Consider the following 17,489-nt stretch of genomic DNA (forward strand, 5'->3'; position numbering starts at 1 on the left):
CCCGGTTTGATTCCTGGGTTGGGAAGATCAGCGGAGAAGGGATAGGTTACCCACTCCAATATTCTTGTGCTTCCCTTGTGGCTCAGCTGGTAAAGAATTCGCCTGCAATGAGGGAGACCTGGGTTTGATCCCTGGGTTAGAAAGATCCCCTGGAGAAGGGAACAGCTACCCACTCCAGTAATCTGGCCTGGAGAATTCCAAGGACTGTATAGTCCATGAGGTTGCAAAGAGTTGAACACGACTGAGCGACTTTCACTTTGGTATAGCAGTCTCCACAGACTAAGACAAGATATAACTGAAATTTTTTTTTCATTTTTTTCCCCCTGCAATTATTCCTGATCCTGAACCCCACTGTTCAATTGTCAGGTGTGAGGGAAAAGGCAACAATCTCACAGTTGGCTAAGAAACCCTTCATTACCACAAAAGCACTGCTAAGCCAGACACCTTCACAGGGGCGTGTTTGACAAACAGGGGATGCTCACTTTTAAAGTTGTGATTTGGAACTCAGGGATAATGTCTAGAGAGTAAGGCTCTAGGTATGCTTTAGTCTACATCTGTGCAAGTAAGAAAAGATATGTATTCCCCCAGGCACATAAAAAAATCCATATCATATCCAAAGTTGAATTAATTTCACTAATGGAAAAAATGCTAATTGATTTTTGTTCCACTTATTCTCAGGTGCACACCCTTTGAGCTGGCTAGAATTCTTTTTATAAAAAGGTAAGATGTCTTTCAGAACTACTGTGATGCTTCTTTCTGAGACAGCAGTGACAAGTGTAGAACTGACTTCATTTCAGATTTCTCTGCCTAAAGCGTAGGTAAGGTCAGTTTCTATCTGTAGTCTTATAAACTAAGGTGAAAGTTACTGCTATGTAAAATGACTGAGCTAATCTTTAAGTGCATAAATATTAATTAAGAATACATTACAGAACCTACTCTTTTGAATTTTAAGTAAATGGATATTTTATTCAAGTGTTAGAAATTGAAGGTTTTATGATAATATAACATATACTTTATATAAAACTGTGTCAAAAATTTAAAATACTCCATAAATGTAAAAATAATAAACTACTTAAAATGCCTATCCTCTCACCTTCTTAAGAAACAAACACTACATTCAAAGCTTTAGAAAATAGAAGAGACATGGTTTATATTTAGCTTCACAGTAAAAGTGCAATCCAGAAACATGGTTTTAATATAAGGACAAAGAAGAAGGAATTAAACTTTTCACATTGCTTTAATTTTATGCTCCATGCTTACATGCAATATTGCCCAGAAACTTTATATTATCTTTACGGATATTTCCAATCATTAAATGTTATCATACTGATTGTTATATTTTGTTTAGTTTTTTTTTCCATTTTTTTCCAACCATTCCTTCTCATATTTCAGGCTTTTCTTCTGGGATCATTATCTTTCTTCCTGAAATAATTTAACTTAGAAATTACTTAAAAGTTTTAGATGGAAGTTGGTTCCCTGAGTTCCTATTTACCTGAAAATGCCTTTTTGGTTGTTGTTCTTAACTTTTTAGAAGATTTTTCTTAAATACAATTTTAGTTTAGCATTTATTTTCATTCAGGTTTGAAGATTCTGTTCCCATTTCACCTGCCTTCTGATGTTGCGACTGGTTAAATAACTATCGATTCTTTCTCCTGTGTAGCAACCGGTCTTCACTCTGCTGCTTTTCAAATTTTCTCTCTGACCTCTATGTTCCACAGTTTCACTGATCGATTTAGGTGTGACTTTCATTTTATTCTTACCCCTTGGGATTCTTGGGTCTTAAAAATTGTGGAAAGTCCTGCTTTGTTATATTTATTATTGTTTTTGGTAGCATCACGTGGCATGCCGGATCTTAGTCCTCTGACCACAGATCAAACCTGTATCCTTGCAGTGGAAGCACGGAGTCCTAATCACTGCCGGGTAAGTACCTCATTACCTTTTAAAATATTACCTTTCCACTGTTCTATTATTTTCTTCGGAAATCTAATTTTATCCTCCATGTTGTTTAACTTCTCTTTTATTATTTTAAGTATATTCTTTAGGTCAAATTTCAGATCTAAGTTATAATTTCTCTTTCATATATTCACTTACTGTTTAACCCATTTAGCTAATTTGCTGTCAATTACTATAATTTTTAATTTAACATCTTTATCTAGAGTGAAAATAAAATAGGCAACTGTCCTTAGAACATTCCTCTCTCCAATTGATCCCAGGAGATCATGTTTTACAGGAGGTTCTTTAATATAATTCTATGGTTTCATTTTCTACCCCGATGAGGCCCTAAACTCACCAGTGTTTTCTCGGTCTGAAGCCCTAACCCCTACTGGTGAGTGACTTTAGCTCAAAGGATTTTCCTTCTGGAGAACAGCCAGAAATATATACTTTACACTTTTGGCCTATAAACTTTTCTTCACTATGTCATCAGCACAGTCATTCTTTAAAAGATATGTATTTGTACTTCAATTCAGTATTTTTATATAGTGTGTACTGCAAGGACTTTTTTAGGGTATCAGCTCACCATGCTGTCGGAAATAAAACCTCAATATAAATTAATTTATACTAAGCATTATGTATTGATACATAACTAAGTTGAAAATTCAACAAGTAAGAAAAAGCAAGACTATCAACCCTACTCTATCTGCCTTTGACTGATCTGAAGCTGAATCTTTAAAGACACAAGACTGTCTATTCTGCTAAGCTGAATCCTTCCAATTAATATGAAGCTACACGGAGGCAGTCAGACTGTCAATGATTGAAGTAGACTTTCAAAGGACTTCACATTGCTGTAAAGATGCTATGGGGATCATAATGTTATATGCACCAAGGGATTTACATTATTATTAAATGTAATTATATCTGCATGTTATGTAGATATACATATTACACTCACATACATACATACATATGTAATTATACTTAATTATTCCAAATAAAAATATATGTACTTTGATTTCATCCCAATAGCAAACTTGCAAGACTGCATTATGCCTTGATAGCTGTCAGTGACACACAAGTCACTATTTTGCACAGGATTTGCATTAATACAAAGCTGTTCAGTGTCCCCAGTCCCAACTGATGGAGAATGATTTTTACTGCTGCTCACTGCTATCTCCATAGCCTTGCAATCCTCCAGCAGATTGGAGAGAGAAGACATGTCTGATGATCAAGCTCAAACACTCTACCAGAGAAGACCTTAGCTGTCGGCTGGCTCTGACAGTCTGTGAACTAACACTGACATTTCTGTCGGTGCCATAACAGTATTTACAGATTGGAAAATATATACAATCAGATAATGATGGACCCAAGGATTTTCCAAAGTAAAAATTGTAACAATATCCAAATTACAAACATGACCATAATAATAACATTATTTTTAAAATAACTTCAGTACTTAGGGTCTCATTGCAGAAATACCTTCTCGATATGAGAGATATGCCATATGTTTGCAAAGAAAATGGGATTACAGCGAACAGAAGATGGTGATTGCATTTACAGTTGGCCATCCATTCTAGATTTTCTAAAAGCCCACTGTGTCCAAAAAGCACTAAGAAAGGTAGAAAGAGTGATTCTGAATGACAGGGAATGAAAAGGTAAAATATCACAGCATTAGGAAAAGCATGAATGTATAGCTTTGTTATTTTCTTTTGCCAAACTCTGAATGGAATCTTCTTTATAGTCCATGAATATCATCTTATGAGGAATTTAAATTGTCCTGTTTCAACACAGTCACTCCAAATGGCTAAGTCTCCTGGAAAATGACACCGGAAGGCAATGATACAGTCAGAATTCTTGGTAAATATTATGAACTCTTCTGAATCTGATAACCTTTTTTGTAAATATAAAAAATGGATGGAAAATACTCAATGAGCATTTTGTCTGTAATCTCATTTCCCAGTAAACGCTGGAGATGTCATAATGAAAGAACAGATTGGACCCGTACTTACCGCTCTGGTCCCAGGGCAGTTTGGAGACTGACATTCACCACTCATTCGGTTTGGGATTAAGACATCTTCCCAGCAAGAAGGACCCTGGGAAAAAAATAAACAAAACAGGGCATTCTTGGTGCACAAATTATAAAATAAATGTACTCACTAACACATTGTACTGTTTATGTTATAAAATGATAATGAAAGTAAAATCTAGTCCAGTGATCATCAAAAGTACAGTACATAGACCTGGGGGGTTCTCGGGGACCTGCAAGGGGATCTGCTAGGTCAAAACTATTTTCAACAACGCACTAAGGTAATATTTGGCATATTGCTCCAAATGTGTATCACATATACATGGAGTCCTTTCCCCTCACAGTTACATTTGATTGTTTACAAACGTAATTAAATACATTTAAGTTCATTTCAGTTTCAGTTGCTAAATTTTAAATGAAAATACACTTGCAAGTTGCACCCAAAAGGAGTCTTTGGGGGGCAGCAGTGGAATAAGGGGGCTTCACAGGTGGTTAGAGGTAAAGAACCTGCCTGCCAACCAATGCAGGAAAGGTTAAAAGAGGTGGGTTCCATCCCTGGGTCTGGAAGATCCCCTGGAGGAGGGCATGGCAACCCCCTCCAGTATTCTTGCCTGGGGAGTCTCATGGACAGAGGAGCCTGGTGGGCTACAGTCGACGGGGTAGCACAGAGTTGGACACGACTGAAGCCACTCAGCAGGCAAACAGGCACATTGGAGCAGGGTCAGCAAGCCGGCAAGAGCCCCGGCTGCAGTTGGCAGGCTGAGCAGACTCCGTTATCCCCTTCTCCTTTCTGAGGCCCCGTGAGAATTACAGTTAATAATAGCACGATGTGAATCCAAAACCAAGGAAGACAAAAGGCAGAAGTCTGGGTGAGAAGAGAGTTTCAAACTTTTCTGGAAATCTGCCATCCGCTACAACAGAGCGACCTCTGCGCGCAGGGCCACAGGGAACCCAAAGAGGAAACAGAGGTGGGGAGAAAGGCAACGGAGACCTGGAACAGCTAACAGGGAGAAAGTTTCCTTTCAAGAAGCATAAGATCCTAAATCTTCCTGCTGGAACTGTCAGATCCTTGGCTTAGAAACACGGAATGCAATGAAACTTTCTGTGTATATGACAAATATGCACTTTTCGTGTGTTGTTTTTTTCAGGTTTCAGAAAGCAATGAAAATATTTATGTAGCAATTTTGTTACATAAGTACCATTTTATCTGACAAATCCTTATGTTATACCAGGAAATTAGAGAAAGCTCCTTCAAAATTTTCTTTTTGATCTCAAACATTAACAAAATAATACAAGTAATTAAACCGAAAAGAAATCAGTTGGATAAGAGAATTAGACATAATGAAATACATGTGCTAGTTCGTCCATGCTACTCCAATGATAAGTATTGAACGCTATTGCTGTAGCCACCCTGGACACAGAAACACATGTTCCAGTTACTTTCTGACATTATAAAGCAGATTTAACTTTTCTCATTTCTAGTTTTAGAAAACATAAATTGTTTAATCATTGTATACTATGCAGTAGTTGCATGGCTAAAGATTTATAATTAATAGTCTTCACACAGGAGAGAGAAAGGTGTCCAGACCGCAAGGTGTAAAAAGACTGCAAGTCACATGGCAGCACGAGGGAGCTATGAATCAGAATGTGTCAAGGAAAGAATGAAAAGAAAATCTATTTCATCTCTCAAAGGTAGAGCACTGGAGAAAGATATCAGAAAACCCATGTCAGACAGAACAGTGTGAAATACACGTCTTAATAAAGAATTGTGTGCCTGTTTTTCAGAAATTGTTCTCCTTTTTGGTCCAATACTAATTACAACCAAGAAAAATACACAACTTACATAAGCATCTATATCAGGACTCATTAACAATGGCCTTGTTGACGAAATCCAGGCTAGGGTTTGTTTTTGTACAGCCCATGACCTAAGAATGGTATTACATTTTTCAGTGGTTAAAAGCATAAAAAGAAGAGTATTCTGTGGTGCACAAAAAGTAAATGATATTCAAATTTCCAAGTCCAAAATGAAATGTATTGCACACGGCTGTAGCTCATTTGTGTATTATCTATGCGGCTTCTGCACAGCAAGCTCAGAATTGAGCTGTTGAAACACAGAGGAAGTGGTTCAAAAAGCCTTCATATTTACTATCTGGCCCTTAATAGAAAAAGTTTGCCAATCCTTGATAGTATATAAAATGTTCCAAGTTCATAATGAAAAGCATTCAAAAAACATTGTAGCATCATTTTGGCCAGCATATAATCTCATTAATTTGTTGAAGTAGTTGCATTCTGGGTCTCAAGTGAGAAATTACTTCAATTAAAACCTTAGCACCATTGATCTGTCAAATCTGAGAACACATTGATAGAATTTAGTGATCCAAGTTGTTTGAATCAGTAAGAGAGTAGACAGACAATTATAACATCTGGGGATTTGTGTTGAGTAATCTTACAACCGACTGAAAATCATGAAGCAGAATATTATTTAAACAGATGCATATGATGCAAAAAATCAGAAAAAACTGCTTGAAAAAACTGCCAAAAATCTATAAAATATGAGTCTTCAAATAGTATTTATTCTTAAGAATTTTACAACAAACCCACAAGTCATTTTGGCTCTGTCTTGTCATGTCCAATCAAGTGGGGAACTGAAGTACTTAAGTGGCAAATTCTTACCTGAATATCACTCTGACAAGATTCAGACAGTTAAAGAGTTTTACACCCCCCACCCCAGATTATCTAAGTAAATTCTTTAATCTGTTCTTCATAAGTAGGCATAAACAATGCTGCTTTAAAAAATTGCACATTATGTTTTAAAAAATGTTTCCAGACAGTCTTTGCATTTACAGACTTGGAAAAGGTAATTTAAGCATTTTTACTACAATTTTACCAATTATCACTGAATGTATTTAAAATATCCTCTTGAATGTTTCCATAAATATCTAAGTCATATAATTAAACTTTAGGGACTAAAATTATTTTGAAAATCATACTTGTTGAGAATTGGGAAAGGAGTACATCAAGGCTGTTTATTGTCACCCTACTTATTTAACTTATATGCAGAATACATCATACAAAATGCTGGGCTGGATGAAGCACAAGCTGGAATCAAGATTGCTGGAAGAAATATCAATAACCTCAGGTACACAGATGACATCACCCTTATGGCAGAAAGTCAAGAGGAACTAAAGAGCCTCTTGATGAAGGTGAAAGGGGAGAGTGAAAAAGTTGGCTTAAAGCTCAACATTCAGAAAACGAAGATCATGGCATCCCTGGTCCCATTCCTTCATGGCAAATAGATAAGGAAACAGTGGCAACAGTGGTAGACTTTATTTTGGGGGGCTCCAAAATCACTGAAGATGGCGACTGCAGCCATGAAATTAAAAGACACTTGCTCCTTAGAAGAAAAGCTATGACAAACCTAGACGGCATAATGAAAAGCAGAGACATTACCTTGCCAACAAAGGTCGATATGGTTCAAGCTGTGGTTTTTCAGTGGTCATGTATGGATGTGAGAGTTGGACCATAAAGAAAGCTGAGTGCCGAAGAACTGATGCTTTCAAATTGTGGTGTTGGAGAACACGCTGGAGAGTCCCTTGGACTACAAGGAGATCAAACCACTCCATCCTAAAGGAAGTCAGTCCTGAATATTCATTGGAAGGACTGATGCTGAAGCTGAAACTCCAATACTTTGGCCACTTGATGCGAAGAACTGACTCCTTGGAAAAGACCCTGATGTTGGGAAAAATTGAAAGCAGGAGGAGAAGGGGACGACAGAAGATGAGATGGTTGGATGGCATCACCGACTCAATGGACATGAGTTTGAGTCAGCTCCGGGAGTTGGTGATGGACAGGGAGGCCTGTTGTGCTGCAGCCCACAGGGTCACAAAGAGTTGGAAACGACTGAGTGACTGAGCTCACTGAAAGTATGTATTTCCACCTGTCATACAGTAGATCTTATTCTGTGTTTTCCTCCCTTTGATATAAAGGTCTTTTGCTTCTAATAAAGCTAAGCATGGTGTTATGATTATATTAGAGGCTTAATAATGCAACCATTAAATAGTAAGCAGGGAAAATAATATGGGAAAAGATCTTTTGAATCAATATATATCCACCAAGCAACTCTTCGTTAAGCAGCTCTTAAAATCTAAGAATACAGCTATGAAAAAGAGAGAAGAATCCTTTTCTTATAGCTTTTGTTAAGTATACAGAAAGGCTAATGTTGTAAATTAGCTGGGCACACATATTCAATGAATAAAATTTAAAAGGATATTAATACAAAATGCTGGTCAGATGTAAAACAAATGGAATACACATACATAGCTGCTCAGATATAAAATGTCACAGCTAGTTTAGAAATTTATTAGGAATTTTTAAAAAGTTAAACATACAACTAACAACAAGCCTTGGCCATTCCACTTCTAGATAATTAACAGGTAAATTAAAACATGAGTCCCCAAAGAGAATCATATACCAATGCTCAAAACAACTTTATTCTTAGTAGCCTCGAACTGGAGACCACCCAGATATCTATCAAAATATGAATGGATAAACAAAATGTGCTACATGCAGCCATTGAAATACTACTCAGTAATCAACAGTATTATGTTATTTACAAATGCAGCACCATGGATTCTCAAAATTATGTGAAAGAAAGAAGCCCGATATGAAATACAATATATGCATGGGGCTTGCCTGGTGGATCACTCATAAAGAATCCACCTCTCAATGCAGGAAACATGGATTCGATCCCTGATCTGGGAAGATTCCCACATGCTGCAGAGCAACTAAGCCAGTACGTCGCAACTACCGGGCCCAGGAGCCACACCACTGAGCTCATACACTCTAGAGCCTGTGCTCCTTAACGAGAGAAGCCACCACAACGAGAAGCCCTCACACCACAACAAAGAGTAGCCTCTGCTTGTTGCGACTAGAGAAAAACTGGAGCAAAACTGAAGACCCAGTGCGAACGAAATAAATTAAATGACTCAAAAAAACAATATATACTAGATTCCACTTATATAAAATGCAAACAAATCTAAAGTGGTGAAAACAGAAGAGTGGCAGCTTTGAGGTGGGGGCGGTTGGTGGAATGGGCTGCAAGAGGGCATGAAGAATCTTTCGGGGGTATTAGGGGCTGAGTTGTGTCCTCTCAAATTGAATATGCTAAAGGCTTAACCCTCTGTAGAATGTGGCTGCATTAGACGAGAGGGTCTTTAAAGAGGGAATTAAGGTAAAATGAGGTCATTATGGTGGACTCTAATTCAATGTGAGTGGTGTCCTTAAAAGGTGTCTCTAACAAATGGGCCTGGGACATAGAAGAGAGAAAACATCCCATGAACACACAGAAGACAACCATCTATAAGCCAAGGCAAGAGGTCCTAGTAGGTACCAGGCTTGCTGACAACTTAATTTCAGACTCCTAGTCATCAGAATTGTGAGTAAATGAAATTCTGTTGTATAAACCACACAGTCTGTGGTACTTCATGATGGCACATCTAGCAAACCAAGACAGAGGTTACGGAAATGTTCTCCAGCTTCATCGTGATGGTGGTTTTGTGAGATTATATACTTGTCAGTACTCTTCAAATTATACCCTTCAAATGGAGACTGTCAATTTTACACAAACTATTTCTCAGTAATGTGTAATAGGAAAAAATGAACTGAGAAACTGCCAAGGAAATTCTGTGAGGGAAGTAGAAGCTTTGCATTAAATGGTGCTTGACCAATTGAATATGAATATCTAAATCCCTTCTTCACGCCGTACAGTTTCTAGAAGAAAACAAATGAAAACATCTTTACAACCTTGAAACAGATAGAATTTTTACAAGGACACTGGAAGCTCTAACCATCAATGAAAAAAATTACGAACTGAACTTCAATGGAAATTATAAAAACAACTTCTGATCACCAAAAGACACTTGTGAATATGCAATTCACAGACTGGAGGAAATATTTGCAATGCATACATCTATGAAATAATATCTAAGCTATACAGAGAACTTCAAAAAATAGCACCAATTTTTTCATGTATGACAAGCATGTAGACAAGCATACCAATTCAAAATAAGAAAAAGACTTACAAAAGAAGACATACAAATGGTCAATAATCATATGAAAACATAGTCAACATCATTAAAAATAAGGAAAATGCAAACTAAAATAAAATACATTTTCAATGGTTTCACATCTTAGCCAGTACAATGGCTAACTTTTTTTTTTTAAGGTGGATAATCCTAAGGATTGACTAGAAGGTGGCATGAGGAATTCTTTTGGAAATGTTCTGTACTTTGATTGGAGTAGTAGTTACATGAGTATGTATTACTGTCAAAGCTCATAGAACTGAACCCTTAAATTCGGTTCATTTTATAAATTGTTCCAAAATTTAGAACAAGGAACTGAATTTTCACCTCTCCTTATTCAATAAGGACTTACTGACGCCCTGCCTCTCAGTAGCTCTTCAACCTTAGAGGATTTCCTGACCATTCAGGGATCAGCTGGCCCAGGACAAATGGAGAAACAACATACCTTACCTCATAGGGGTGTTACAAGAATTAAATATAAAATGCTGAGGCCACTGCCAGACACACACTGCGTTCTCAACAAAAGCTAGCCATTTCTGTATTAACCATTCAGCACCCAAACGTGATGAAGGGGTGGGATGATTAGGGACCATCGCCAGTATGGTTTAAAGAGCATTAATGCATGTAATTAAATTATTTTAAATAAAAAACAAAAAGTATCTTTACTTCTTCAGTAATTTCCCAGTGTAGACTCTAGAGGCAATAATCTGTAACTTTTGTCATAGGATAATCCAAGCCACTGACAATCAACAAAGACCAGTTCTGTGGCTCTGAATGGCTTGCTAACATTCATCACCAAGCTACAGAATTCTTAAAGTGAAGGACCACATCCTACTTATATCTACATGCTTTGAAGTGAATAGCGAAATGCGGTATGTAAACACACTGAACATTCAGATACATGTTAACTGAATCGGGCTTTACTTTTCTCTTCTTTATATTCTCATTTTCATACTATAAAAAACTGAAAGATCTATGTTTTTCAAAGTTGTGTTTTCTTTTAAAGCAGACTTTTTTTTTTTCCTAATGAATTGTGTATAGAATCCAAAGTATAAAACAAATAATGCAGGCCTATTCTACTTGGAGAAAAAGGATGGGCCCCCCAAACTCTTGATGCCTATTGGTTGGAGCTCTCCTGCAGTTCCTTGCCATGTGGGCTTCCTAAATGTAGCTGTTTATTTCATATGTTAGCAGGAGAATATCTGCATAGACCCCCTAAATGCAGTCTCCTGTAATGTAATTAATGGAAGTCTTACATATTAATAGCATGACTGGGGGAGTGGCAGGTATCTCATCACTTTCGCCATCTTCTCTTGGTTAGAAGGAAATCAGCAGAACCACCCACATTCAAGAGGAAGGGATTTCACAAAAGCATTGACACTACGAGTGAGAGATCACTAGAGGTCGCCTCCTTGACTGTCCCTACCAAAGCTGTTTTATAGATGAGGAGAAAGACCTTTCATAACAAGAAAGTTTAAGAAATGATAAGTGCTGGGAAAACTAAACAGCTCCATCTAAAAAAATAAAATTAGAACATTCTTACACCATACACAAAAATAAACTCAAAATAGATTTAAAGCCCTAAATGTGAGACCAGACAGTACAAAACTCTTACAGGAAAACATAGGCAGAACACTCTCTGACATAATTACAGCAGTATCTTTGTCAATCCATATCCCAGAGTAACGGAAATAAAAATAAGCAAATGGGACCTAATTAAACACAAATATCCTTTTTGTTTGTTTGAACTCAAAACCTTTTGCACAGCAAAGGAGAGCATAAGCAAAATGAAAAGACAGCCCACAAAATGGGAGAAAATATTTACAAATGATGTGACCAGCAAGGGATTAGTCTCCAAAATTTACAGCTTGTGCAGCTTTATATCATCAGAACAACAACCCAATCAAAAAACAAGCAGAAGACCTAAATAGACATTTCCCCAAAGAAGACCTACAAATGCCCACGAGGCACATGAAAAGATGTTCAACCTCACTGATTATAAGAGAAATGCAAAAAACCACAATGAGTGATCACCTCACAACAGCCAAAATGGCCATGATCAAAACGTCTGCAAATAGGAAATGCCGGAGAGGGAGTGAAGAGAAAGGAGCCCTCTTACACTGTTGGCAGGAAGGTAAATTGGTGCAGCCCATATGGAGCACAATACGGAGGTTCCTTAAAAAAACTAAAAATAGAGCTAACACATAACTCTGCAATCCCACTCCTGAGCTCAGGTCCGAAGAGAAACACGGTCCAAAGGGATACATGCATCGCAATGTTCATTGCAGCACTGTTTACAATAGCCAAGACATGGAAGCAACCTAAATGTCCATTGGCAGAGAAATGGATAAAAAAAGAGGTGATACACAGATACAATGGGACATTACTCAGCCATTCAAAAGAATGAAATAATGCCAGACAAAATCCACACAGTACCACTAAATCTGCATGCTCTCTGATAATGCCTCAGTGTTCATCGGGTCACAAGCATAAGCATAAGGTATCTGCACCCACATGTAGGCTTATCAATGGCTTCCAATTATTTAATATAATTTCTTTGACCTCAGAAAGGCACTTTGCAGCTCTTCTAGAATTTGAAACCACTACCATCTCCAGTCATCGTTCTTAAAATACATTCATGTGATGCAAATTTTAAGTCACTGAAGTCGTTATTAGCTCATTCAACAAATTATGTACTCCGTATGTTAGTCCATGGGGTCACAAAGAGTCGGACATGACTGAGCGACTGAACAATAACAATAATGGGACAGATATCCTGCTGGCCTGGAGATAAGACACTGAACAAGTCTTTTATATTTAAAGGGACAAAAGTGATTTGAGAAATAATACATATAATTTTTAGGGTACATAGGAAGAAACCCTGACCTACACTGTTAGAAGGAATATTGTTTAGGCTGAGACCTGACAAAAAAAAATACGAATCAGAAATGAAAAGCAAAACTCCACAACAGAAAAGGTTTTGAGCAGGGAAAATGGAACCAGTCACTAGAACTAGTCACCAACCACTAGACTGGTTGTGGGATCTGTGTATACTTTCAATGAGATGGTATCAATAATCAATCCATGAATAATCATTTACTTTGGTGCCTCCTAAACATCTTAATCTACAATGCTTGAAATTAAGATTCCACTAAAATGTTTATTTTGAGGACTTCCCTGGTGACTCAGCTGGTAAGGAATCCACCTGCAATGCAGGGGACCTGGGTTTGATCCCTGGGTTGGGAAGATCCCCTGGAGAAGGGAATGACTACCCACTCAAGTATTCTGGCCTGGACAATTCCATGGACTGCATCGTCCATGGGATTGCAAAGAGTCGGACATGACTAAGCGACTTTCACTTTCAAAATATACATTTAAACGTAATGAAATGCAAAGCACTGATTTCAAAGAGATGGGGATACCAACATGACAAACAGTGTCTTTGTACTTTTGAGTGAGAGCGACTGGATTTCAAATCCAACAGTCATTACCAGATATGTAACAACAGCTGTGTGTGTTAGTCACTCAGCCATGTCCGACTCTCTACAACCTCATGGAGCCCACCAGGCTCCTCTGGTCATGGAATTCTTCAGACAATAATACTGGAGTGGGTTGCCATTCCTTTCTCCAGGAGATCTTCCCAACCCAGGGATGGGACCCATGGCTCCTGATCGGCAGGAGCTCCGGCACTGCAGTCAGATTCTATACTGTCTGAGCCACCAAGGAAGACCATGTAACAATAAGGAAGTTAAATAATCAGAACATGAGTTTTTTACATGTTATGTGAAAAAAATGACAGCTGTACCTGTATCATGATGAACGTGAGAGAGTGAAAAAGGTGGCTTAAAACTCAACATTCAAAAAACAACAATCATGGCATCTGGTCCCGTCACTTCGTGGCAAATAGATGGGGAAACAATGGAAACAGTGACAGACTTTATTTTCTTGGGCTCCAAAATCACTGCAGATGATGACTGCACCTATGAAATTAAAAGATGCTTGCTCCTTGGAAGAAAAGCTATGACCAACCTTGACAGCATATTAAAAAGCAGAGACATTACTTTGCCAACAAAGGTCCATCTAGCCAAAGCTATGATTTTTCCAGTAGTCATGTATGGCTGTATGAGATGGACTATAAAGAAGGAAAGCTTAGCACCGAAGAATTGATGCTTTTGAATTATGGTGTTGGAGAAGACTCTTGAGAGTCCTTTGAACTGCAAGGAGATCCAACCAGTCCATCCTAAAGGAAATCAATCCTGAATATTCACTGGAAGGACTGACGTTGAAGCTGCAGCTCTACTACTTTGGCCACCTGATGCAAAGGACTGAATCACTGGAAAAGACCCTGATGCTGGGAAAGATTGAAGGCAGGAGGAGAAGGGGATGACGGAGGATGAGATGGTTGGATGGCATCACTGACTCGATGGACATGAGTTTGAGCAAGCTCAGGGAGTTGGTGATGGACAGGGATGCCTGGCATACTCCAGTATATCCAGTCGCAAAGAGCTGGACATGCATGAGTGACTGAACTGAACTGACCTACAGCATAGGGTTGATGGCTATATGAGGTCAAGTACTTATGACAGTGTGAAGTGTTAGTCGCTCAGTCATGCCTGACTCTTGGCAACCTCATGGCCGACAGCCTGCCAGGCTCCTCTGTCCATGGGATTTTCCAAGCAAGGACACTGGAGTGCTTTGCCATTTCCTTCTCCGGGTGACCATTCGGACACAGGGATCGAAGCCAGGGCTCCTGCACTGCAGGCAGGTTCTTTACCAACTGAGTTAGTTGCTACATCAAAGTACTTACACACTTGAATACTCAGTACTAACACTTCAATATTCAAGTACTTATACTTGAACAATTAATATTCAATAAATATTAGCAGGTACTGCTTAATAACTCTAATTGGATAAAAATGGGATCATGGAAAGAACACCCCAAAAGGGCAGAGATTCAGAAGGTCTATGTTCTAGATGTAATTTGACTAGAGTTAGGGTGATCAGTTTAGACACAGTTTAAACATCTTTATGCCTTAATTTCCTATCTCTAAATTGTGAGTAATAAGAGCTCACAGTCAAAGAAGATAAAGAATGAGCTAATTACTCTGAAAATCCTTTATAACAGGCATTCAGCTGTAAGTGAGGGGACAACTGGAGCTGTGAGCATTTTTCGACAGTGCAGTAGTAGAAAGCAGTGGACTCACACAGTAACCTCCTTATTACTGCCCCAAACATACTGCCACGCCCAAAGAGAAGAGATGGTTGATACATAATGACGCAGCTGCTGCTGGGATCAGCAATTAAGCAGAGCAAGTGTCTATGCTTGTATTGATTACCCAATGCTGCCGAGTTAACTCGACAGCTGTTTAAACAGAATATCTCAGCTGGTCTTAAAGATTTTCCCCTAAAACTGGGGTATCTGTATCGCTTATGAGACATAATTGGGCATGATTTAGTATAAAATGAATTTCCTTCCATTACTAAAACATGTTTCATATCATAAAAAGCAAGCATTTCATCACCTAATACTCAGTAACATACTTCTCCCCTCCAAGGAAATTACTACAAGACAGAAACATCACATTTCTACAAACAATCTGCATCATTGTAAGTGAAACAACTCTTGGTCCACCGCACTAGAGCCCTGCTGAGTCTGACACAGTCAATCACTGTCATTATTTATCGCGAGGCCTTCATGTAGGGTGCCATTGTGCTAAATGCGCTAAATGTTAAACAGCATGGTTATTCCTTCACAATTTCCCGTTACCAAACTATTTCTGAATCACAAGATGCCCTCAATTATACTACCAAGTGTTGACAGGTCTGCTGCAGGCACATCACAGAGATAGCAGGATTTAAACAGCTGTGATTTTTTTTTGTCCTATTTCATAGAATTGAAACAATGGAGACAAATAAAGGCTTACAGTGATTCACTTTTATGCACTCTTAACAGATTTAATTTAGGAGAACCATATGATTATCTTCATCTGTTCAAGTTCTCTTTACTAAGAATAATCTTGCCACTGCAATGGAGGGAAATTTGCTGCTGCTCAGATTAGAGCAGTTTCAGGCTTCTGACTGTTGGGATGGAAGCTCTCATTTCAATTCAAGGCATGTGAATCTATCTGAATAACAACATTTATTATCATGTAAAGCTTCCTAGTTATCTCAGCAGGCTTTATATCTTGATAATCACGACTGGGACTGGACCATGCTTATTAAATGTGATAAGAAGTTTATTAGATTTCTAGTGAATGCCCAGATACCACCACCATCATAAAATACAGTTTTATGAACAACACATTTTGGTGTTTACTATACTACTCTGAATCCCCTACTGATGCTAAACTCAATGAGCCACCTTTTTTTTTTTTTTTCAAAAAAGGGAGAGGAAGAAATAATATAGGACGTGCTTAAATGATTAACAGATCACAGTTTAGTTCAGTTTTCTGTTGCTTCAGTGGAATGAACTGGCCATGAAGAGCAGCAGTATGGGGTGACTGTCTTGGCCAGGCCACAAAAACTACACATGTTGTACAAATGGAATTGATGTGTGCTTCTGAGTCTTAACAGGGCAAGCGGCTTCATAAGAACTGGACAAAGATTATAAAAAAAAAAATCATTTCTTGAGGGTGCTCGAGGCAGTGAATTTGGATGGGCCCGGCCCAACCAGGCATTGGACACGCTTGTCATGAACGGGCGGCTGGCTAAGCATAACCCTAAAGGTGCCAGTATGACTCCCACAACCAGGCATTTTCACTGACTGCCAGCATTGGGGCAGGGGACATTACCCATACTGACCTGGGTTTTGTGAACTGAAAAGAGCAAAAATGGCTTAATAAAAACTATATATATACGTATTTTTTATTTTTATTTTATTTTTTTAATTTTATTTTTAAACTTTACAATATTGTATTAGTTTTGCCAAACATCGAAATCAATCCGCCACAGGTATACCCGCGTTCCCCATCCTGAACCCACCTCCCTCCTCCCTCCCCTACCCTCCCTCTGGGTCGTCCCAGTGCACCAGCCCCAAGCATCCAGTACCGTGCATCGAACCTGGACTGGCGACTCGTTTCATACATGATATTATACATGTTTCAATGCTATTCTCCCAAATCTCCCCACCCTCTCCCTCTCCCACAGAGTCCATAAGACTGATCTATACATCGGTGTCTCTTTTGCTGTCTCGTACACAGGGTTATTGTTACCATCTTTCTAAATTCCATATATATGTGTTAGTATACTGTATTGGTGTTTTTCCTTCTGGCTTACTTCACTCTGTACAATAGGTTCCAGTTTTATCCATCTCATTAGAACTGATTCAAATGTATTCATTTTAATGGCTGAGTAATACTCCATTGTGTATATGTACCACCGCTTTCTTATCCATTCATCTGCTGATGGGCCTCTAGGTTGCTTCCATGTCCTGGCTATTATAAACAGTG

General features: G+C 38.4%; 1 protein-coding gene across 3 annotated transcripts in view; it reads right to left on the reverse strand.

Annotated features, from left to right (window-relative positions):
* The window catches only part of AGPAT4 (1-acylglycerol-3-phosphate O-acyltransferase 4), a 1,412,466-nt gene that overhangs the window by 837,901 nt on the left and 557,076 nt on the right, over nt 1-17,489 (reverse strand). For all 3 annotated transcript variants that reach the window (XM_027551994.1, XM_027551993.1, XM_027551996.1), the window contains one exon: nt 3,945-4,028. In XM_027551994.1, the coding sequence (XP_027407795.1) occupies nt 3,945-4,028 (84 nt within the window). The remainder of the gene's footprint in view (nt 1-3,944; nt 4,029-17,489) is intronic.

The sequence above is a fragment of the Bos indicus x Bos taurus genome, chromosome 9 (assembly GCF_003369695.1).
Source record: "Bos indicus x Bos taurus breed Angus x Brahman F1 hybrid chromosome 9, Bos_hybrid_MaternalHap_v2.0, whole genome shotgun sequence".
NCBI classification, from domain to species: Eukaryota; Metazoa; Chordata; class Mammalia; order Artiodactyla; family Bovidae; genus Bos; species Bos indicus x Bos taurus.